The sequence below is a fragment of the Homarus americanus genome, unplaced genomic scaffold, assembly GCF_018991925.1.
Source record: "Homarus americanus isolate GMGI-L3 unplaced genomic scaffold, GMGI_Hamer_2.0 scaffold6317, whole genome shotgun sequence".
Taxonomy (NCBI): Eukaryota; Metazoa; Arthropoda; class Malacostraca; order Decapoda; family Nephropidae; genus Homarus; species Homarus americanus.
In genome coordinates this window covers 16,201,024-16,224,980 of record NW_024730668.1, presented here as the reverse complement: position 1 = coordinate 16,224,980, position 23,957 = coordinate 16,201,024, and the positions used below count along the sequence as shown (strand labels likewise).

Below are 23,957 nucleotides of genomic sequence, written 5' to 3'. Positions count from 1 at the left end.
TCGTTTGTGCTTTGGTTGGTTGTTACTGTGCCCTCTGTGTCACCTACCATGCCTCTGTATCACCTACCATGCCTCTGTGTCACCTACTATGCCTCTGTATCACCTCCCATGCCTCTGTATCACCTACCATGCCTCTGTATCACCTACATGCCTCTGTGTCACCTACTATGCCTCTGTGTCACCTACCATGCCTCTGTCACCTACCATGCCTCTGTATCACCTACCATGCCTCTGTGTGCATCTACTGCTACCTCTGTATCACCTGTGCCTCTGTGTCACCTGCCATGCCTGTGTCACCTCTATGCCTCTGTGTCACCTACCATGCCTCTGTGCCTACTGTACCTCTGTGTCACCTACTGTGTCACCTACCATGCCTCTCTGTCACCTACCCATGCCTCTGTGTCACCTCACCATGCCTCTGTATCGCCTACCATGCCTCTGTGTGCCAGCCATGCACTGTATCACCTACTATGCACTCTGTGTCACCTACCATAGCTTCTGTGTCACCTACTATGCCTCTGCATCACCTACTGTGCCTCTGTATCACCTACCATGCCTCTGTGTCACCTACTATGCCTCTGTGTCACCTACCATGCCTCTGTTATACCTACCATGCCTCTGTCACCTACTATGCCTCTGTGTCACCTACTATCACTGTGTCACCTACCTCTGTCACCTACCATGCCTCTGTGTGCTCCTGCCATGCTCTGTGTCACCTCTATGCCTCTGTGTCTCCTACCATGCCTCTGTATCTTTTCACCCATGCCTCTGTTATCACCTGCCATGCCTCTGTGTCACCTGCTATGCCTCTGTGTGCCTGCTATGCCTCTGTGTCTCTGTGTCACCTACCCATGTCACCATGCCTCTGTATCACCTACCATGCCTGTATCTTACTACCATGTCTGTCACTCTGTCACTCTTATGATGCGCCTGCTATGCCCCTCTGTTGTCACCTACTATACCCCTGTCACCTGCCATGCCTCTGTGTCACCTACCCGTACTCTGTGTCTTACCATCCCTCTGTGTCACCTACTATGCCTCTGTGTCACCTACCATGCCTCTGTATCACCTCTCTGTATCTCTTTATCACCTACCCATGCCCTCTGTATCACCTACCATGCTTGTCACCTCTTTATGCCCTCTGTGTCACCTACCATGCCTCTGTATCACCTCCATGCTCTCTGTGTCACCTACCATGCCTCACTCTGTATCACCTACCATGCTCTGTATCACGCCTACTGTCTCTGTGATCACCTACATGCCCACTCATGTCACCTCACTGTATCTCTGTGTCACCTACCAGTGCACTCTTTTGCCATCACCTACTATGCCTCTGTGTCACCTCTGTATCTCTGTGCCTGCCATGCTCTGTGTCTGCCCTACCATGCTCTTAAATACTTCTGTATGCCCTATGTGTCCTACCATGCGACTCTGTGATCACCTCACTATGCATCTGTGTCTACCATGCTCACCGTATGTCATTCTTTATCTGTGTTCACCTAGTAGCACTCTGTTATCGCCTGCTATACATCTATGTCTTACTGCTGTACTATCTGTGTGACCTCTTTATGCCTCTGTGTCACCTACCGTAGCCTCTGTGTCGCCTCTTTGTCTTATCTTGTCACCTGCGATGCCTCTGTCTTTCTTTATGTCTCACCTCTTACCCTTGCCCTGTATCACCTACCCATTGCTCTGCCAGCCATGCACCTCACCATGCCTCTTGTCTCCTACCATGCTCTGTATCTTCTGTGCTCTGTGTCACCTCTTATACATATGTAATGCCTGCTGTGCCTCTCCTGTAATGTCACACTGCATGCTAGCATCACTGTGTCACCTCTGTATGTGCGCCTCTACCATGCGTCTCATGCCTGCCGTTCTGTATCACCCTGCTGTGTCTGGTCATGCCTGCCATTAGCACTCTTATTATGCCTGCCATTACTCTGTCACCTGCAGCCTCTGTGTCACCTGCTCATCTGTGTCACCTACATGCCTCTGTGTCAGCCTACCCATGCCTCTGTATCACCTACTGTCTCTGTGTCACCTACCATGCCTCTGTGTCACCTACATGCCTGTGTCATCTGCACCTCTGTGTCTGCCTACTATGCCTCTGTACCACCATGCCTGTGTCACCTACCATGCCTCTGTGTCACCTACCATGTACATCTCTGTGTGCACCTCTGAGTCACCTACCATGCTCTGTCTTACCATGCCTCTGTGTCACCTGCTATGCCTCTTGTGTCTCCTGTCTCTGTGTCACCTACATGCCTCCCATGCCTCTCTGTGCTCACCTACCATGCCTCTGTGTGCCTGCCATGTATCTGTCACCTACCATGCCTCTGTGTCACCTCGTGCCTCTGTGTCACCTGCCATGCCTCTGTGTGCCTACTTGCGATCTCAGTGTCACCTGCTATGCCTCTGTCTCGCCTCCTGCAGCCATCTCTGTGTGCCTGCCATGCCTCTGTATCACCTACTATGCCTTATCTTAGTGTTGCCTGCCAGTACCTCTGTGCCTCTGTGTCACCTGCTATGCCTCTGTGTCGCCTCTGTGCCTCTGTATCACCTGCCTGCACTCTGTGTCTTCTATACCTCTGTCCATGCCTCTGTGTCACCTACATGCACTCTGTCACCTGCCTGTGTCACCTCTGTATACCTCTGTGTCACCCTACCTCTGTGTCACCTGCTTTACCTCTCTGTGTCACCTACCGTGCCTCTGTGTCACCTGCCATGCCCTGTGTCTTCCCCATGCTGTTGCACACTATGCCTCTGTATCTGCCTATATCTCTGTGTCACCTGCATGCCTCTGTATCACCTACCATGCCTCTGTAATGCCTGCTATGCCCTCTGTGTCACCTGCATGCCTCTGTCACCCTCTTTGCCTGTGTCACCTACTATGCCTCTTATTGTGTCCTCCATGCCTCTGGCCTTCACCTTGCCTCTGTGTCACCTCTATGCCTCTGTATGCCTACTATGCCTCTGTGTCACCTACCATGCCTCTGTGTCACCTACATGCCTCTGTGTCACCTCACGTGCCTCTGTATCACCTGCTATCTCTGTACCTCATGCCTACCATGCCTCTGTGTCACTTACTATGCCTCTGTGCCTGCTATGCCTCTGTCACCTACTGTATCTCTGTGTCACCTACCCATGCCTCTGTGTCACCATGCCTCTGTATCACCCTGCATGCCTTATCTGTCATCTACCATGCCTCTGTGTCCTGCTATGCCTCTGTGTTACTACTGTGCATCTGTCTCCTGCATACACTCTGTCACCTACTGTGTGCCTGCCAGCATCTGTGTCACGCCTGCCATTGCACTCTTGGCCATCACCTACTGTATCTCTGTGTCCCCTACCAAGCGCCTCTGTATCACCTCACCCATGCCTCTGTGTCACCTACCATGCCTCTTGTATCACCTCTATGTCTCTGTCACCTACATGCTCTGTGTCACCTACCCATGTATCTGTATCACCTATGTCTCTGTGTCACCTGTACTTGCCTCTGTGTCACCTACCATGCCTCTGTGTCACCTGCCATGCCTCTGTCACCTAATGTGCCTCTGTGTCACCTACCATGCCTCTGTGTCACCTACCATGCCTCTGTGTCACCACTTCTGTGCACCTCTGTGTCACCTACCATGCCTCTGTGTCACCTACCATGCCTCTGTATCTTTACCATGCCTCTGTATCTACTATCTCTGTGTCACCTACACTTTGCTCTGTGTCACCTACCATGCCTCTGTCTGCCCATGCCTCTGTGTCACCTACTGTATCTCTGTGTCACCTAAGTGCATCTTATGTCACCTATCATTGCTCCTGTGTCACCTGCCATGCCTCGTGTCACCTGCTTATCTGTGTCACGCCTGCAATCACCCTACCATGCCTCTGTATCACCTGCTATGCCTCTGTGTCACCTACTATGCCTCTGTCACCTACCATGCCTCTGTGTCACCTACTATGCCTCTGTGTCTATTATGCCTCTGTGTCCACCTGCCTCTGTGTCCTACTATGCCTCCTGTGTCACCTACTGTATCACCCCTGCTATGCCTCTGTGTGCCTACTATGCCTTGTGCCTCGTGCCTCTGTGTCGCCTGCCATGCCTCTGCACCTACCGTAGCACTCTGCTTCTCTTTATGCCTCTGTGTCACCCTATGCCCACTGTGTCACCTGCTTTGCCTCTGTGCCTACGTGCATGTGTGCGCCCTACCATGCCTCTGTCACCTGCTCTCAATCTCTCTGCCTGCTATGCCTGTGATGCCCTGCCGTGCCTCTGTGTCACCCTACTATGCCTCTGTGTGCCTGCAGTGCCCCTCTGTGTCACCTGCCATGCCTCTGTGTCACCTGCTATGCCTCTGTGTCACCTACATGCCTCTGTGTCACCTACCATGCCTCTGTGTCACCTACCATGCCTCTGTATCACCTCTGCATGCCTCTGTATCACCTACCATGCCTCTGTGTCACCTACCATGCCTCTGTATCACCTACCATGCCTCTGTGTCACCTCACGCCACACTCTGTGTCACCTACCATGCCTCTGTGTGCCCATGCCTCTGTGCCTGCTATGCCTCTGTGTCACCTAGCATCGTGTGCCTACCATGCCTCTGTGCACCTGCAAGCGCCTCTGTATCACCCTTCTATATCTCTGTGTCACCTGCCATGCCTCTGTATCTTACTATGTCTCTGTGTCACCTACCATGCTTGCTCTTGTGTCACCTCTATATCTCTGTGTCACCTACCGTGCCTCTGTGTCTGCCCCTACCATGCCCTCTGTCACCTACCATGCCTCTGTGTCTCCTGTTAGCCTCTGTGTCACCTACTATGCCTCTGTGTGCCTACATGCCTCTGTATCACCTACCATGCCTCTGTGTCGCCTACCATGCTTATCTGCTCACTACTGCCTGTGTCACCTACCATGCCTCTGTGTCACCTGCATGCCTCTGTGTCCCTCACCCATGCCTCTGTGCCTACCATGCTTGCTCTGTGCCTACCACTCTGTGTGCCTACCCATGCCTCTGTGTCACCTACTGCCCACTCTGTGTGCCTGCAGTGCATCTGTGTCACCCTGCTATGTCTGTGTCACCATTAGCACTCTGTGTCTTATATCTTTATGCACTTCTGTGCTCTGTGTCACCTGCACCGTGCTCTGTGTCACCTGCTATGCCTCTGTGTCACCTGCAGTAGCACTCTGTATCACCAGTACTGCCTCTGTGTCACCTACCATGCCTCTAGCCATCACCATGCACACCTCTGTGTCACCTACCATGCATCTGTATCACCTACCATGCCTCTGTGTCACCTACCATGCATCTGTATCACCTACATGCTTGCTCTGTGTCACCTACCATGCCCTCTGTGTCCCTATTATGCCTCTGTGTCACCTACCATGCCTCTGTATCACCAGTACACCTCTGTGTCACCCTACCATGCCTGTGTCCCAGCAACCCTCTGTGTCACCTATTATGCCTCTGTATCCACCTCCCATGCCTCTGTGTCACCTACCATGCTCTGTGTCACCTACTATGCCTCTTTATCGCCTGCCATGCCTCTGTGTCACCTACCGTACCATTTTATGTCACCTCTACCGTGCTTATCTTGTATCACCTGCTATGCCTCTGTGTCACCTGCCATCCTCTGTGTCACCTACCATTGCTTATCTGTATCACCGCCTGCTATATCTGTGTGTTCACCTACTGTGCCTCTGTATCACCTATGCCTCTGTGCCTACCATGCCTCTGTATCACCTACTATGCCTCTGTGTCACCTACCCAGCCTTCTGCCTCACCATGCCCTCTGTGTCACCTGCCCATGCTTGCTCTGTGTCACCTACATATCTGTGTCTTTCTTTATGCTCTGTGTATCACCTGCTGTCTCTGTGTCTGCCTACCATGCTATCTCCATGTCACCCTACTGTATCTCTGTGCCTACCATGTATATGCACCTATCATGCTCTGTATCACCTGTGTCTCCCGTGCCTCTGTGTGCCTACACTCTGTGTCTTACCCATGCTCTGTGTCACCCTGCTGTACCTCTGTCTCCTTCCTTCCATGCCTCTGTCTTCCACCATGCCTCTCTGTATCACCTACTATGCCTCTGTGTCACCTGCTATGCCTCTCTGTGTCACCTGCTATACCTCTGTGTCGCCTGCTGTGCCTCTGTGTGCCTGCCATTGCTCTGTGTCGCCTACTGTGCCTCTGTCACCTGCTATGCCTCGTGTCACCCTGATGCCTCTTGTCGCCTACCGTATCCGCTGTGTCACCTGCACTGTACATCTGTGTCTTACTCTATGCCTCTGTGTCACCTCTGCATGTGCCTTTCACTTTGCCTCTGTGTCACCTCACAGTCACCTCTGTGTCACCTACCATGCCCTCTGTGTCTTATACCTGCTTGCTCTGTGTCACCTCTGTACTATGTGTCACCTACCATGCCTCTGTGTCTGCCTACTATGCCTCTGTGTCTCTCTGATACTCTGTGTCTTCTACCATGCTCGTTGCCTGCTATGCCTCTTGTGTCACCCTCTGATCACCTCTGTGTCACCTACCATGCCTCTGTATCACCCTACCGTGCCTCTGTATCACCTACCATGCCTCTGTATCACCTACCATGCACTCTTGTCACCTGCCTCTCTATATCACCTACCAGCCTCTGTGTCACCTACTATGCCTCTGTGTCACCTACCATGCCTCTGTGTCACCTACATGCCTCTGTGTCACCTACTATACCTCTGTGTCACCATGTCCGTGTGCACCATACCTCTGTGTCACCTACCATGCCTCTCTGTCACCTTCTATGTCTCTGTGTGCCTGCCATACCTCTGTCACCTACTATATCTCTGTGTTCTCATGCCTCTGTATCACCTCTATATGTGTGTCACCTACCATGCCTCTCTGTGTCTCCTACCATGCCTCTGATCACCTACCATGCTCTGTGTCACCTATTATGCCTCTTGTATCACCTCTACTATACCTCTGTGTCTCCATGCCTCTGTATCACCTACCATGCTCTGTGTCACCTGCATGCCTCTGTATCTGCCTACTACTATCCTGTGTCACCTACCATGCCTCTGTGTCACCTACCATGCCTCTGTGTCACCTACCATGCCTCTGTGTGCCTACCACTGCCTCTGTGTCACCTACCATGCCTCTGTGTCACCTACCATGCCTCTGTGTCACCTACCATGCCTCTGTATCTTCACCATCTCTGTGTGCCTACCATGCCTCTGTCTCTCTGCCCTCTGTGCCTACCATGCCTCTGTGTCACCTACCATGCCTCTGTGTCACCTACTATACTGTCTGTGTCACCTACCATGCCTCCTGCAGTGCACCTCTGTGTCACCTACCATGCCTCTGTGTCTTTCATTACCTCTGTGTGCCCCTACCATGCATCTGTTCACCTACCATGCCTCTGTGTCACCTCTACCATGCCTCTGTGTCACCTACTATGCCTCTGTGTCACCTACCATGCCTCTGTATCACCTATTACACCTCTGTGTCACCCTACCATGCCTGTGTCACCTACCATGCCTCTGTGTCACCTATTATGCCTCATATCACCTGCCTCTGTGTCACCTACATGCCTCTGTGTCACCTATGCCTGTATCACCTGTGCCTCTGTGTCCCTCTGTGCCTCTGTATCACCTACCATGCCTCTGTATCTCATACCTCTGTGTCACCTACCATGCTCTGTGTCACCTACCATGCCTCTGTCACCCTACTTATATCTGTGCCTGCACATGCCTCTATCACCTACTATATCTCATGCCTCTGTATCACCTACTATACCTCTGTGTCACACCATGCCTCTGTGTCACCAGTACACTCTGTATCACCTACCATGCCTCTGTATCACCTACCGTAGCATCTTGTTGATCACCTGTTATGCCTCTGTGTCACCTGCATGCTCTGTATCACCTACTGTATCTCTGTGTCACCTACCATGCCTCTTTGTCACCTACCATGCCTCTGTGTCACCTGTGTACCTCTGTGTCTACCTGTATGCCTCTGTCACCTACCATGCCTCTGCTTAATCACCTACCATGCCTCTGTGTCACCTGCTGTGCCTCTGTGTCACCTACCATGCCCTCTGTGTCACCTCTACCATGCCTCTGTAATGCCTGTGCACTCTGTGTCACCTACCATGCCTCTGTGTCTGCCTACCCATTGTATCTTACCATGCCTCTGATCACCTGCTATGCCTGTGCCTCTGTGTCACCTACCATGCCTCTGTGTCACCTGCACATGTGTCTGCCTACCATGCCTCTGTTATGTCTTACTGTCACTCTATATCTGCCATGCCTCTGTATCACCTCTATGCCTCTCTTTGTATGCCTGCGTGCATCTTGTTGTCACCTGCTGTACATCTTATATCACTGCCGTGCTCTTATTGATGCTTGCCATTGCATCACCTGTGATCACCTACCATATCTGTGTCATACCCTGTATCTGCCGTGCTCTCATCTCATTATGCCTACCGTGCCATCTTGGCCGTCTTACCGTCTCGCCTATCATGCCTGCAGTATCTTAATCCTGCTGTGTCTCTTATGTCGCATTACCTGCCTCTGTGTCACCTACTTGTATCTCTATGTCACCTACTATGCCTCTGTACCTGCCATGCTATCTTATGCAATACCTCTGCCATTGTATCTGTCTTACTCTGTTCACTAGCATCGCCTGTATCACCTACCATGCTCTGTGCTTATAACTGTGCATCTTGTCGCCTCACCATGCCTATCTCTGTATCTTCTGCCATGCTTGTTAAGTGCCTGCCATGCCTCTTATGTCGCCTGCATCGCTCTGTTACACCTACCATTAGCTCTGTGTCTTTACGTAGCATCCTCTGTGTAACCTCTGTGCCTCTGTGTGCCACCTGTGCCTCTGTGTCAGCCTACTATACTCTCTGCATCACCTGCCATGCTTACCATGTGTCACCTACATACTCTGTATCTGCCTACATGCTTCTCTGTGTCACCTCTGCCTCTGTGTCTTTCTATGCCCCTCTGTGTGCACCTACTATACCTCTGTGTCACCTCTACATGCCTCTGTATGTGCACATGCCTCTGTGTCACCTACCATGCCTCTGTATCACCTGCCATGCCTCTGTGTCACCATGCCTCTGTGTCACCTGTGCACTCTGTGTCACCTACTATGCCTCTGTGTCACCTACCATGCCTCTGTATCACCTACCATGCCTCTGTTCCACTTACATCTCGTGCTCTCTGTTGCCTCTGTAATCTCTGTGTCTTCTTACCACACCTCTGTGTCACCCTACCATACCTCTGTGATGCCCTGCCAGCCTCTGAATCACCTACTATACCTCTGTGTCACCTACATACCTCCTGTGTCACCTACCATACTTCTTTGTGTCACCTGCCATGCCTCTGTATCACCTCCTATGCTCTGTTACCTACCATCACTCTGTGTCACCTACCATGCCTCTGTCACCTACCATGCCTCTGTGTCACCTACCACTGCCTCTGTGTCACCTACCATGCCTCTGTCTCACCTTGCCTCTGTATCACCTACCATGCCTGTGTCACCTACCATACCTCTGTGTCCACCTACACCTCTGTGTCACCCTACCATACCTCTGTCACCTCTATTCCCTCTGAATCACCTACCATACCTCTATGTCACCTACCATACCTCTGTGTCACCTACTGTGCCTCTGTCACCTACCATGCCTCTGTATCCACCATACCTCTGTGTCACCCCATACCTCTGTGTCACCTACCATACCTCTGTGTCACCTACCATACCTCTGTGTCTACCCTACCATACCTCTGTGTCACCTACTATACCTCTGAATCACCTACCATACCTCTGTGTCACCTACCATACCTCTGTGTCACCTACTATTCCTCTGTATCACCTACCATACCTCTATGTCACCTACCATACCCTCTGTGTCACCTACATGCCTCTGTCTACCATGCCTCCTGTCCACCTACCATACCTCCTGTGTCACCTACCATGCCTCTGTATCACCTACTATACCTCTGTATCACCTACCCTACCTCTGTGTCACCTACCATGCCTCTGTCACCTACCATGCCTCTGTGTCACCTACCATGCCTCTGTGTCACCCTACCCATGCCTGCCTCACCATACCTCTGTGTCACCTACTATACCTCTGATCACCTACCATACCTCTGTGTCACCTACCATACTGTCACCTACTGTACCTCTGTATCACCTCACCATGCCTCTGTCCTACTGCATACCTCTTGTCACCTCTGTACCTCTGTGTCTCCTGCCAACCTCTGTGTCACCCTACCATACCTCTGTGTCACCTACTATGCCTCTGAATCACCTACCACCTCTGTGTCACCTACCCACCCTCTGTGTCACCTACTATACCTCTGTATCTACCTACCATACCTCTATGTCACCTACCATACTCTGTGTCCACCATGCCTCTGTTCACCTACCATACCTCTGTCACCTGTGTCACCTACCATACCTCTGTGTCACCTACTATACCTCTGAATCACCTACCATGCCTCTGTGTCACCTACCATACCTCTGTGTCACCTACCATACCTGTGTCACCTACCATACCTCTGTGTCACCTACTACCTCTGATCACCTCTGCCTCTGTGTCACCTACTATACCTCTGAATCACCTACCATACCTGTGTCACCTCTGAATCACCTACCATGCCTCTGTGTCACCTACTTATGATGATTCATTTGCCTGCAGTGCTGGTAAGTGTTATTTTACATTTAGTAATTACATGTACTGTACTGCACATATATGGGTCGATAATTTTTAATGTTGTATTTGTGTGGGGAGGGGGATTACCTCAATAAGTTGGAATTTGGGATAACTCGGCAAGTCCAGAGCCCCACATTGGAACCTGGGGGTGGAAAAAGAATGGAAAATAAACAAATTAAGAGTGGCGATTCATGTCTGTTATGTTGTCAAAGAAAGAAAACAATGAGACTTGGTCACAATTTTTGTGATGCCATATTGGCAGCAGGGTCTACCATTAGACAACACATTATACTTCCAGTATCTTCCCAGGCAACAGTTTATGATGAAAATATACTACTGCTGCAGTTCTTTATTGAAATGTGAAAGCTAAATCAATGCAACTGATTGTGTCAAACTCAGAAAATAATTAAAACCCAAAACATGGTTTATTTACTTTAATACTATAACCATGTTTTCCACCTGAATAATATTACTGTACTAATAATAACGGGTGATGATGAAAACAATAAGTAATAAAGACAATAGTTACTTTCTAGGAAAGTCTATCAGTTCTACCATACCTCTGTGTCACCTACCATGCCTCTGTGTCACCTACCATACCTGTGTCACCTACAATACCTCTGTGTCACCTACCATACCTCTGTGTCACCTACAATGCATCTGTGTCACCTATCATGCCTCTGTGTCACCTACCATTCCTCTGTGTCACCTATCATGCCTGTGTCGCCTACCATGCATCTGTCACCTATCATGCCTCTGTGTCACCTACCATGCCTCTGTGTCACCTACCATACCTCTGTGTCTACAATGCATCTGTGTCGCCTATCATGCCTGTGTCGCCTACCATGCCTGTGTCACCTACCATACCTCTGTGTCACCTAGCATGCCTCTGTGTCACCTACCTGTGTCACCTACCATGCCTGTGTCACCTAGCATACCTCTGTGTCCGCGCATGCCTCTGTGTCACCTACCATGCCTCTGTCCTTAGCATGCCTCTGTGTCACCTACCATGCCTCTGTGTCACCCTAGCATGCCTCTGTGTCACCTACCATACCTCTGTGTTCACCTAGCATGCCTCTGTGTCACCCTACCATGCCTGTGTCACCTACCATGCCTCTGTGTCACCTACCATGCCTCTGTGTCACCCCTAGCATGCCTCTGTGTCACCATGCCTGTCACCTACCATGCCTCTGTGTCACCCTACCATGCCTCTGTGTCACCTACCATGCCTCTGTGTCACCTACCATGCCTCTGTGTCACCCCATGCCTCTGTCACCCACCATGCCTCTGTGTCACCCACCATGCCTGTCACCCACCATGCCTCAGTGTCACCCACCATGCCTCTGTCACCTACCATGCCTCTGTGTCACTCTACATGCTGTCAGCCTCCCACACCTACCATGCCTCTGTGTCTCCCATGCCTCTGTGCCACCTACCATGCCTCTGTGTCGCCTAGCATGCCTCTGTGTCACCTAGCATGCCTCTGTGTCACCTAGCATGCCTCTGTGTCACCATGCCCCTGTGTCACCTACCATGCCTCTGTGTCACCTACCATACCTCTGTGTCACCTAGCATGCCTCTGTGTCACTAGCATGCCTCTGTCTGCCTCTGTGCCACCTACCATGCCTCTGTGTCACCTAGCATGCCTCTGTGTCACCTAGCATGCCTCTGTGTCACCCTAGCATGCCTCTGTGTCCCCACCTCTGCCTACCATGCCTCTGTGCCTAGCATGCCTCTGTGTCACCCACCATGCCTCTGTGTCACCTACCATGCCTCTATGTCACCTAGCATGCCTGTGTCACGCATGCCTCTGTGTCACTATGCCTCTGTGTACCCACCATGCCTCTGTGTCCCCACCATGCCTCTGTGTCACCCACCATGCCACCCACCATGCCTCCAGTGTCACCTACAATACCACTGTGTCACCTACCATGCCTCTGTGTCACCAACCATACCTCTATGTCACCTACCATACCTTTGTGTCACCAACCATGCCTCTGTATAACCTACCATTCCACTGTGTCACCTACCATGCCTCTGTGTTACCTACCATGCCTCTGAGTCACCTACCATTCCACTGTGTCACTTACCATACCTCTGTGTCACCAACCATACCTCTGTGTCACCTACCATACCACTGTGTCACCTAATATGCTTCTGTGTTATCTACCATGCCTCTGTGTCACCTACCATGCCTGTGTCACCTAAGATACCTGTGTCACCTACAATACATCTGTGTCGCCTACCATACCACTGTGTCACCTACCATGCCTCTGTGTCACCAACCATACCTCTATGTCACCTACCATGCCTCTGTGTCACCTACCATACTTCTGTGTCACCTACCATGCCTCTGTGTCACCTACCATGCCTCTGTGTCACCTACCATGCCTCTGTGTTACCTACCATGCCTCTGTGTCACCTACCATGCCTCTGTGTCACCTACCATGCCTCTGTGTCACCTACCATGCCTCTGTGTCACCTACCATGCCTCTGTGTCACCTACCATGCCTCTGTGTCACCTACCATGCCTCTGTGTCACCTACCATGCCTGTGTCACCCACCATGCCTGTGATGCTTCATTCTTCACCTGCAGTGCTGGTAAGTGTTACCTTTTTACATTTAGTAATTACAGTACATGTACACATATATGGGTCGATAATTTTTTATTGTTGTATCTTTGTTGGAGGGGGGAGAGTGCCTCGATAAGTCGGAATTTGGGATAACTCGGCAAGGCCACAGCCCCATGTGTGTTGAGTTATCGAGGGTTTACTCTATATTCAAATCTCTTTCCTGTGAACTTCACATGTTCTGCTTTGACCAATCAGAAGACAGTTCAAATCTCCTGGAAGATTTATGTACACACAAAAATTTAATCTAGACGTATTCAGTTGCATTAAGCCTCCCTCGTGACCTATATCCAGAAAACATGCAAAAACAAAGATAATCACTTTTTCCTTTGCCATCGGTTATATAAAGTAAGGATTAGGACCTTCCTGGGTCAAGAAAAGTTAGGGCAGGCTTTCAAAGGTCTGTTTGGGATTTTTTGTTTTGTTTTAACCCCACATTTTCCCTCATTTTCAAAGCCCTGCCAACTTTGTACAAATCACAGTTGTATCTCCTTAAATAATATTAAAGCTAGAAATAAAGATTATATTTATTCAAATCACAATAAAAAAACATAAGAAAATAATATTTGAATAACAGAATTCCCGTTCGGGCATAAATAAATCTTTACCCTAGTATGAGTTAATTGTGTATACAGTATTCCAAAAAGTATCAAGACCCCCAGTGTTCGGTGGAACAGAAAAGAGGTGAAAACCTCAGATGCATTCATATATCAGTTGGGTTCCACTGGGCTGGTCTTCCCCGATGTTTCATATTCTTTCAGTACTCCTGGGGGTCTTGATACATTTTGGATTGGCTGTACAGTAGATGGTTAAATATCTGAAGGTTTCCACAATTTAATTTTGTATACAATTACAGCACATTTACCATATGCCAACTCTACTGAACTGCAGGGTAGGTTACAGATCTCACACCAACACTACTGAACTGTAGTATAGGTTACAGATCTCACACCAACACTACTGAACTGTAGTATAGGTTACAGATCTCACACCAACACTACTGAACTGTAGGGGTAGGCTACAAACCTCACAAGCATTCCGTTATATATGAAAATAATACCTGTAACTACAGCTTTTCGGTATTTTTGCCATTTGTAATTATTACTGTTATTGGTGTTTTGCAGCTATGAAGACACTGAGTCTGAGTCATGGTAATAATCTACTGTACCAAATGAGCCTTGTTAATATTACTTGTGCCCAGAGTATTAAGCAACAAACTTTTTAAGGGTTATGGATATGAACCAGCAAGGCACTAGGGGGATTCCGTGGTCAAGCAAAAAACACTTTCTTCTTTACTGCTATAACGTACTGGAACAAGTTACCACTAACCAGATCACATCAAAACCAGTTACAGTATTAAACAGTTCAAAGCTAAAACAAAGAAATACATAATAGATGTAGCTACAGCAAGAGAAGAAAGTGAGTTTCTACAGTATTAATCCACAGAAGGTAGAACTGTGGTATTGATCCACCAGTCTCGGATAGTCCAAGAGCAATATAGCCTGTTAAATTCTATCAATAAACCTTCACTCATACTCCTGTGAACATACTGTACTATTACTGATTAGAGACCAAGCATCAGCCTATGCAAGAACCCTCCTGGAAATAAGCACTGACAGTTTTGTCGGCTATCCTTGGTCAAGTTGCCTTAATGTTTTCCATTGTTGTTTACCTGCACCGTCTCGGCACACAGGAAACTGTATACAGTAATACCCCGCTTTACGCGGTCAATTAAACCCACGGAGGCCCGCGTAAAACGGGAAATGCGTAAATGGAACAACAGAACATATGGGATTAATTGAAATAGAGACAGGGCCGACCCCCAAACTCCACTTTTTCCCGACACAATACATACGTTTTAGTAAAAATAACACTTACGCAAAGTTAGGTTATGTTTTAAAAAATCAAGGTTTAACACTTACCTAAGGTTAGGTTATGCTAGAAAAAATCAGGGTTTAACACTTATGTAAGGTTAGGTTATGTTAGGAAAAATCAAGGTTAGGTTTAACACTTACGTTAGTAGAAGAGATGGGTCGGCGTACGGGAATGGCGGCTGGTTCCGAGGCAGAGGGCAGACTACTGGCCCTCAGGTGAGTCACCATCACTGTCATCCACATTTGTCAGGGCCTCCCTGACAAATCCCTCAAAGTCACTATCACTGTCTCTGTCTCTTGTCACTATCACTGGCTTGGGCTGGCTGTGGGGGGTTGTGGGCGAAGAACTGGGTAATGCTTTGTTGACGGCTAGTGTTGATGTTGTCGTGATACACCTTGATATACGGCTCCATAGTCTGCAACAGCTGGGTAGTGAAGACTTCATACCAGTTATCGTTAGGGTCGTCGGAAAGGATGAGCTTGAGTTTCTCAACACACTCAATGGCACCCCTTACATTACTATGCGATAACTTGTGTTCTTCTCGGGATGACGCACCACCTGCCTCTTCACTGACGTAATCGTCTTCTAACATCTCGTCGGCAGTCACATCAGGATCCCTTATCACCTCCATAATGTCGTCGTTGGTGGTCTCAGAGAAGCCTGCAGCTGTAACACTCTGCACAGCTTCTCTGGCAAGGTCCACTGCTACTGCAACAGTCTGAACCTCACCAGTCACAGGTTGACTCTGCCTCCCACCTGGGATACCTTGCAACACATGTCTCCATGCGTGACAAACCGTTGCCAGACAGAAGATCCCATGCCTCCACCAAGAAGTCCACAGCTTTCTTGACGTTAAATTTCCTCCAAAAGTGTTTGACGAGAACTTCTTGCTCTGCCAACTGTTGTTCCTCGTCCTCGTCGCTCTTGCTATCGATGTCACCCAGGTTACGCAACTCATCCTTGGTGTTGGTGTAATCGTTCAGGAGCTTAAATTTCTTTGCAGAGAATGCAGCCTTAACGTTACATATCAACTCCTGGTCCATGGGCTGGATTAATGACGTAGTGTTGGGAGGAAGGAAGACCACTTTTACGTTGCGGTGACGATCTAACAGTAGGGGCGAGTGTCCTGGTGAGTTGTCAAGGAGCAACATAATCTTGAATGGAACATTCTGTTGCTCACAGAATTTCTTCACGTCGGGAACGAAACAGTCATCAGACCAGGAGAGGGAAAGAGCAGAGAACATCCACGCCTTACGTGAGGTCAGCCAGTGGATATTTAGCTTGGTCATGTCCATGTTCTTGTAGGCGTGTGGCTTGCGGGCTGTGTGGATCACCGATAACTTGAGTTTACAGAAACCGGAGGCATTGGTGGTAAAGAGGACAGTGATGCGCTTCTTCTGCAACTTTCAGTCCCGACACTTGCTGGCAGACTGGACAACGAAGGTCTTGGAAGGTAGTATTTTCCAAAACAGACCGGATTCGTCCATGTTGAACACCTGGTCGTCGGTGTACAGTACTGTCCTTCCTCCATAATCTCACGTAAGAACGGAGGAAAATCCCTAGCCGCAACACGGTCAGCAATCGCTTCTTCACCACCAATGTTAATGTTGGTTATCTTGTTCCTCTTCTTAAGCCTGTGCAGCCACCCAGAGGAAGCATTGAAGGGTTTGGGCTCTACAATTCCCATCTTACGTGACACTGCTGCGTACAGTTCACGTGCGTACTCCTGAAGTGACCGCGTGTCGACCGCCATGTTCCGTCTTGCCTGACGAATCAAGTAGCTCACAAGTAAATTCTCCGTCTTGAGAAGCACCTTGTTCTGGCAATACTTGATCATTGAAGCACCTGCAGACTTTGTGATGTTCATGTGTTTTTTTATCTTCGCTGCATCCTTCTTTATCGTCCGGATCGTAGATTCGTTCACGCCATGCTGGCACGCGAGATCAACCTGTCTTGTTCCTTTCTGCTTCTTGGAAGGTGAGTCACCTTCCATGAAAATGTCAGGAACCTCTGGACTGAAATTTTCTCCACCAGGAACATCCTCTCTCCTTCTTGAAGTGGAAGGCTGAGGGCTAGCATCATCCTCTCTCCTTCTTGAAGTGGAAGGCTGAGGGATAGCATCTTGTTCCCTCTGCCTTTTATTGAAGAAAGTGTCAATTGTGGTCTGTGGGGCATCTCTCCTCCTCACCATTAACTTATATTTAAAGAAGGAGACCACTGAGTCCTCAACATGACACAAAGTTAGTTCAGTTTTTTCCACTTCTGGGTGCTTTGAAGCCAGTTCCCTGAACTTCTCCCAGTGGTAAATCACATCATTCAACTCTTTAGTTGACATATGGTCATCACTTTCAATTTCCTCCTCACCATTGTCAGTCTCTAACATCTCATCCAGTTGCTTCAAGTCATCAGGAGTAAGTTCTTCCTCATGAGACATCACAAGCTCTTCGACATCATCCTCTTCCACTTCAAGGCCCAATGACTGACCAATGGACACAATCTCCTGGACCAACTATGTGTCATCCTGAAATCCCTCAAAATCATGGACTACTGATGGCCATAGTGCTTTCCATGAAGAATTGAGGGATCTATTGGAGACTTCTTGCCATGATGACACAATCAATTTTACAGCCTCCAGGATGTTGAATTGTGTCTTCCAGAACCGTTTCAGTGTTAGTTCAGGACCATTGGAAGTTGCCTGATGACACCTCCTAAACATTTTCTTCATGTACAACTTCTTGAAGTTGCCGATCACATTCTGGTCCATTGGCTGTATGATTGATGTAGTGTTGGGAGGCAAAAACAACACTTTCACAAAGCCAAATTGATACTCCAAAGTTCTGGCAAGTTCAGGGTCATGTCCAGGAGCATTATCCATGAGGATAAGAGCCTTTAAAGGGAGTTTATTGGTGGTTAGGTAGCTCTTGACAGAAGGGCACAACACATCAACAGCCCATTCATTAAAAAGCTGTCTTGTCACCCATGCCTTACAGTTGGACTTCCAATAAACTCCAAGCTTTGTTCTTACCACTTGCTGTTGCTTGAACACCCTGGGGTTTTCAGAGTGGTAGACGAGCATAGGCTTCAGTCGGAAATCCCCTGAAGCATTGGCACCAAGCAATAGAGTAAGACGGTCTTTCATGGGTTTATGCCCAGGTAAAGAGGCTTTATCTCTGGTGATGAATGTTCTTTTGGGCATCTTTTTCCAGAACAGCCCAGTTTCGTCCACATTGAACACTTGCTGTGGAAGATAATTTTCTTCTTCCATCAGTTCTTTAAATTCCACTAAAAACTTTGCTGCCCCTTCCTTATCAGCACTAGCAGCTTCACCATGCCTAACAACACTGAAAATGTCGCTTCTTTTCTTAAATTTTTCGAACCAGCCTTTGCTGGCCGAAAAAATCTTCAAATTTAGGGGGGCAGGGGGTCCGCCCCGGCCTTTTGGGTCTGCTCATCACCCATATCTGCAGCTACTGGAGACGTTAATCCATCCCTTTGTATCGGCGGCAAGTTAATCCTTGTCGTGTCTGACCTAACACCTGACCCACATCATCACGGCCACGTCATGAGCTACACCCTTGCTATGCGCCCCCCCCCCCACACACACAACCTGTAACCTGTTGAGGATTAAGGAAACAACTTCAAACAAGTACGCCAGTGAGCTCATGTGGTGTGGGTCAGGTGTTAGGTCAGACACGACGAGGATTAACTTGCCGCCGATACAAAGGGAAGGATTAACGTCTCCAGTAGCTGCAAAACCATGCAGTCTCGGGTCATATCAGTTCATGTACAGCCGACCAATCCACCAGTTACAAGCAATTCACTTCAGTTCTGCACAAGTCTCCATCGTGACAAGACGAGGGGAGGCTAGACGACTTTTAAGTTCTCTTGTGTTTTCGATCCAGTTATTTACTTCGTTGGAAGACATAATACTATAAGGTAAGAAATATTAAAGTATTGGTTAAAAAATATTGATGTGACTTTTGCTGCGGTACTGAGATTAAATATTAAGATTTTGTTTCACAGCATTGCGATTTTATACTAAGACACTATCCTCACTGGGGTACAGACAAAAGCCCCCCCGACAAAAGCCACCCAGACAAAAGCCCCCCAGACGAAAGCCACCCAGACAAAAGCCCCCTACTTTGATCGGGGTGGCTTTTGTCTGACAACAGTAAGGCAAACTATTTAATATATATATATATATATATATATATATATATATATATATATATATATATATATATATATATATATATATATATATATATATATATATATATATATATATATATATATAGTAGTCACTGTGCAATATGTATTTTTATAGAGGCTTCATCTAGCTACGCCACTGTGATGAATGTTCTTTTGGGCATCTTTTTCCAGAACAGCCCAGTTTCGTCCACATTGAACACTTGCTGTGGAAGATAATTTTCTTCTTCCATCAGTTCTTTAAATTCCACTAAAAACTTTGCTGCCCCTTCCTTATCAGCACTAGCAGCTTCACCATGCCTAACAACACTGAAAATGTCGCTTCTTTTCTTAATTTTTCGAACCAGCCTTTGCTGGCCGAAAAAATCTTCAAATTCTGTGCCTGAAGAACCAGGTTGATCTGTCTTTAAATGTTCGTAAATCTCCCTGGCTCTTTCACAAATGAATTCAGTAGAAACTGAATCACCTTTCATCTGTTTTCCCTAATCCAGATAAGTAACCTCTCAGTTTCTGCAATTAGGGATCTACTTTTAAACACTGGTAGATTTGTCTCTCACTTTCACTTCTTTAAATTTGTCTTTCTGTGCAAGAATTGTCGACACAGTTGATGTTGACATGCCATATTCTTTGCACAGCGCATTTGTTCTAATGCCTTGTTCATGTTTTTTTATGATTTCCTGCTTGGTTTGGATTGAAATCGCTTTTCTTGATCTCTTAGGCCCCATGCTGGATTCAAACAATGTCAACACGTGCTTTTTAAAGTTAAACTTGTTGTAAATAAAGAATATTTTCTTTAAAATAACATTGCACTATATATTGTCAATTTGTAAAATAAATTTCAAAATGACCAATAATTTGCTTGGAAACACAGAAAAAAAGCGTTTAGTTGAAGAGCGTCTCAAGTAAGATGTTACCTCCAGTGAAAACAGAGAGAGACTAACGCCTGTTTGCTGTGTTAAGAGGCTGGATGCCGCGCATTAAACTAGTCACTTTACCTTCAATTATGTTCAATAATTGTTAAAATGACTAAAAATTTTAATATTAAACTTTTAAAATTATTGAATAGTATAAACTTCTTGATATTTACTGAAATAGTAAGGAATTTAAGCCCTAGAACCGATTAATGTATTGGCAGACTAATACTACAGCTGGTTGACCGCCCAGTGCAAGCCAAAACTTGTTGAGGTCGGCTCGTAAGAAACTGGTTAACCGAGGGGTTGCTCGTTAACCGAATTTAAGAATCTTATGGGAGGTAACTCGTTAATTCTTGACGAAATCTTGTTAACCGAGGCGCTCGTTAACCGAGGGACCACTGTATTTCATTCTTGACGCTGACATGTCAAAAGAAGAAATTCTTGACGATGTCAGCCACTCCGTAGAACAAGTTCGTTATACCGGAAGAAGTATCAGAGAGGAGCCCTGATATATATACTGTACACTAACTGATTTGTTTACAAAAATGCTGAGGCTGGAACATAAATCTGTTTTATGCATGTCTAGACTCTTCCATGACTGTATTTTGTTGACTTATGACTCTTTTAAACATTTACATTGCCCAGTTTTTAAACTGAAACTGCCAAATCTATTAGCCTGAAATATGTAAATTGCAATTAAGTTATTCTAAACCACAGTGTGAAATATGTACTTGTAGTGCAATGTTTGTGTGACGGAATAAGATACTTATGTAATGAGATGCAACCATTTTAAAGCACTGCATTACATTTCACAATTTCACTGCACTTTCCTACAAGATTTACATATTCTTTTTTGTAAACATAGATGAAGCTGAATTGTTCGTAATAAGCTATAATAATGCTGTGACAGCAGCTACCTATGCTTGGTATATATACTAATAGGTATGGATTATCTCTTGAATTGGATGCAAGTAATCTTGGGCACGAGTTATCCAGGTACGAGTTGGCGTGGGTACGAGTTAACTTTTTTTAGAACAATTTATCTTCGGTATGAGTTGTGTTGACCCTAACCCGGTTACCTTGAAGTTTTAAATAATTTTTTTTTAAACATTTGCCATATCTACAACAGTGTCCACTATAAAACATAGTGAAATTGCATCATATTTAAATTCAATTACTATGAAAAATCAGCGACTGTGAAATCGTAAATAATTACCTGGAAGAGTATTGAATGAAAGTTACTCAGAATGATTAGATATATCAGTTTACAGTGAATTCGTCCCTTAGTGAGTTCGGCCCAGTGAATTTGGCCCATTTCTTTGGTAAGTTCGGCCCACCTTCATGGGCCGAACTTACCAATATACATAATGTATAGGCCACTATCAGTTAGCTCGCCGGTATAGCTCAAATCTTGTCTCGTGTTATAGTTTGATATATTTGAAAGAATCCCTTGGGGTTTGACTTCGCCTCCCTTGCCACCTTCAGTTCATTATTCCTCTTTGCTTTTCTTATCTGGGTCACAAACCTACTGGCCAATACTTTATAATAATCTTGGAGGTAAACTTCATGATTTATTCTCCAACCTTTCACCTTCCTTTGGCCAATGAAATTCTTTAAATAATTATTTATCCATTTGGGATCATTGTTATTTGATCTGAGTTTTTTGTATGGTACATTCTGCCTTTGTGCATTAAGTAACTCATTATTTAAATTGTTGTGAAACTCGTCAGCCTCAGATCTCGTGATCAGGTTATCCTCAACCGTCATATTTTGTGAGGGTATCGTTGTCAGGTCTCCAGGTAAAGTGAGGTGGCCCTCTGTGGGTATATTGTTGAGGAATGTCAACCTCAGATCTCGTGATCATGCAAAAATAAATGTGTATACTTTTACTTTTTAGTATTTGATGGGCCGAGTTGGACTGCATTCCTTTAAAATACCTGTAGTCTTTAGTTAATTCGGCCCAGACTATCATGGGCCAAATTCACTGGTCCGAACTCACCAAGGGACGAAATCACCGGAAACTGAACAAAATACATCAGAAATCAAACATCTAGACCAATAACTTTCACTAAATTAACCTAACTTAACTTAACCTAATGTTATATAAGAAAATGATCATAGAAAAAATACTTCTATCAATTGAGTGTAGTGAATTTCCGGTATTTTGTGGTTGCTGTTTACTGCAATGTTACCGATATGTTTCCTTTCGTCCTCTTGATACACCACAATGAGCCATTAATACTATAAACAATGTCTTACTGAGGTCCTTAAGTCTTACCTTTTTACTCGGCTTCATCGTCGTGTTTACATTTACATTATTGTTTATCAATAATATATTCTCCTTATTTTCGTCCTGATCCATTTTCATCACAGCCTGCAGAAGGGCGGAGACAACAACACCGACAAGTTCGTTTGAATTCCTCTTAGATATTGTTTGTTTACATCGTAAACTGGAATATCACCTTTACAAACTATAATTTATTATATTTTTCTTATCTTGAAGATAATTCTAATATTAAAATATAAATATATTAATATAATTAAAATATATATTAAATTATTTTTTCAATTTGCCGAAAGATATATTTTTAATCTTATATGAAAATTTTTAATATATCATCCCAGTTTTCTATATTTATTCATAGAAAACAAAGCTTATCTGATTAATAACTCCAAATATTGTTCAATTTGCATTAGTTTACTTAGTTTTATTTTACATGACCTCTCTATGTCTTTATTTACAGTTTTTCATTTAATTCTCTGGCGTTACTAGGCGGCCATCCTTAACATTTATTCAAGAGCTTAGATGATTGCTACTTTCACTTTACTTCACCACTGATCGGCTCGTTAGCCGCTTGGGCGATCGGTCACGTCTCTGTTACTTTTCCTTTTCTTTTATCTTCTTCACCAAATGATCGACTCGTTAGCCGCCTGGGCGATCGGTCACGCCTCTGGTATACACTGTTGGCAAGTACTGGGCATGCAGCGACTCCTGAATGTACCTGAACCTGCTCCAGTGTTGGTCAAGTCTGGTCTTGAAAGAGCTCAAACTAGGTGCCGTCACAACACTTTCTGGTAGATTGTTCCAAGAGTTCACAACAATCACTCCGAAAAAGTTAGCCATCACAGTTTTCTGGACTTGTGGCTTTGAACATTTTCAACCAACTGCTAGGGACTGTCAGTTGGTTGAAAATGTTCAAAGGAGGGCCACCAAACTGGTGCCTGCACTTCGGCATCTCAGCTACCCTGAGAGATTGGAGCGCCTGAACTTACCTAGCTTATACTACAGACGGGCAAGGGGGGACCTAGTTGAGGTTTATAAGCATCTCAGGGGGCACTACTCAGTTGAGTGTCCTTACTTGGAGCTGGCGGACGCTCGCCCCACAAGGGGTCACAGCTCAAGATTGAAGAAGCCGCAAGTCCGGAAAACCGTGAGGGCAAACTTTTTCGGAGTGAGGGTTGTAAACTCTTGGAACAATCTACCAGAGGTGTTGTGACGGCACCGAGTGTGAGCTCTTTCAAGAGAAGACTTGACCAACACTGGAGCGGGTTCAGGTACATTCAGGAGCCGGTGCATGCCCAGTATTTGCCAACAGTGCGTGACAGAGACGTGACCGATCGCCCG

The 23,957-nt window shown here is 46.6% G+C and overlaps 1 protein-coding gene across 4 annotated transcripts in view; it reads right to left on the bottom strand.

Moving 5' to 3' along the window:
* LOC121867245 (serine/threonine-protein kinase greatwall-like) overlaps positions 1–22,748 on the bottom strand; it is a 219,980-nt gene extending 197,232 nt beyond the window's left edge. For all 4 annotated transcript variants that reach the window (XM_042367099.1, XM_042367097.1, XM_042367098.1 and 1 more), the window contains exon 1: positions 22,611–22,748. In XM_042367099.1, coding sequence (XP_042223033.1) covers positions 22,611–22,700 — 90 coding nt within the window. In that variant the 5' untranslated portion in view covers positions 22,701–22,748. The remainder of the gene's footprint in view (positions 1–22,610) is intronic.
* Between the last annotated feature and the right edge of the window lie 1,209 nt (positions 22,749–23,957).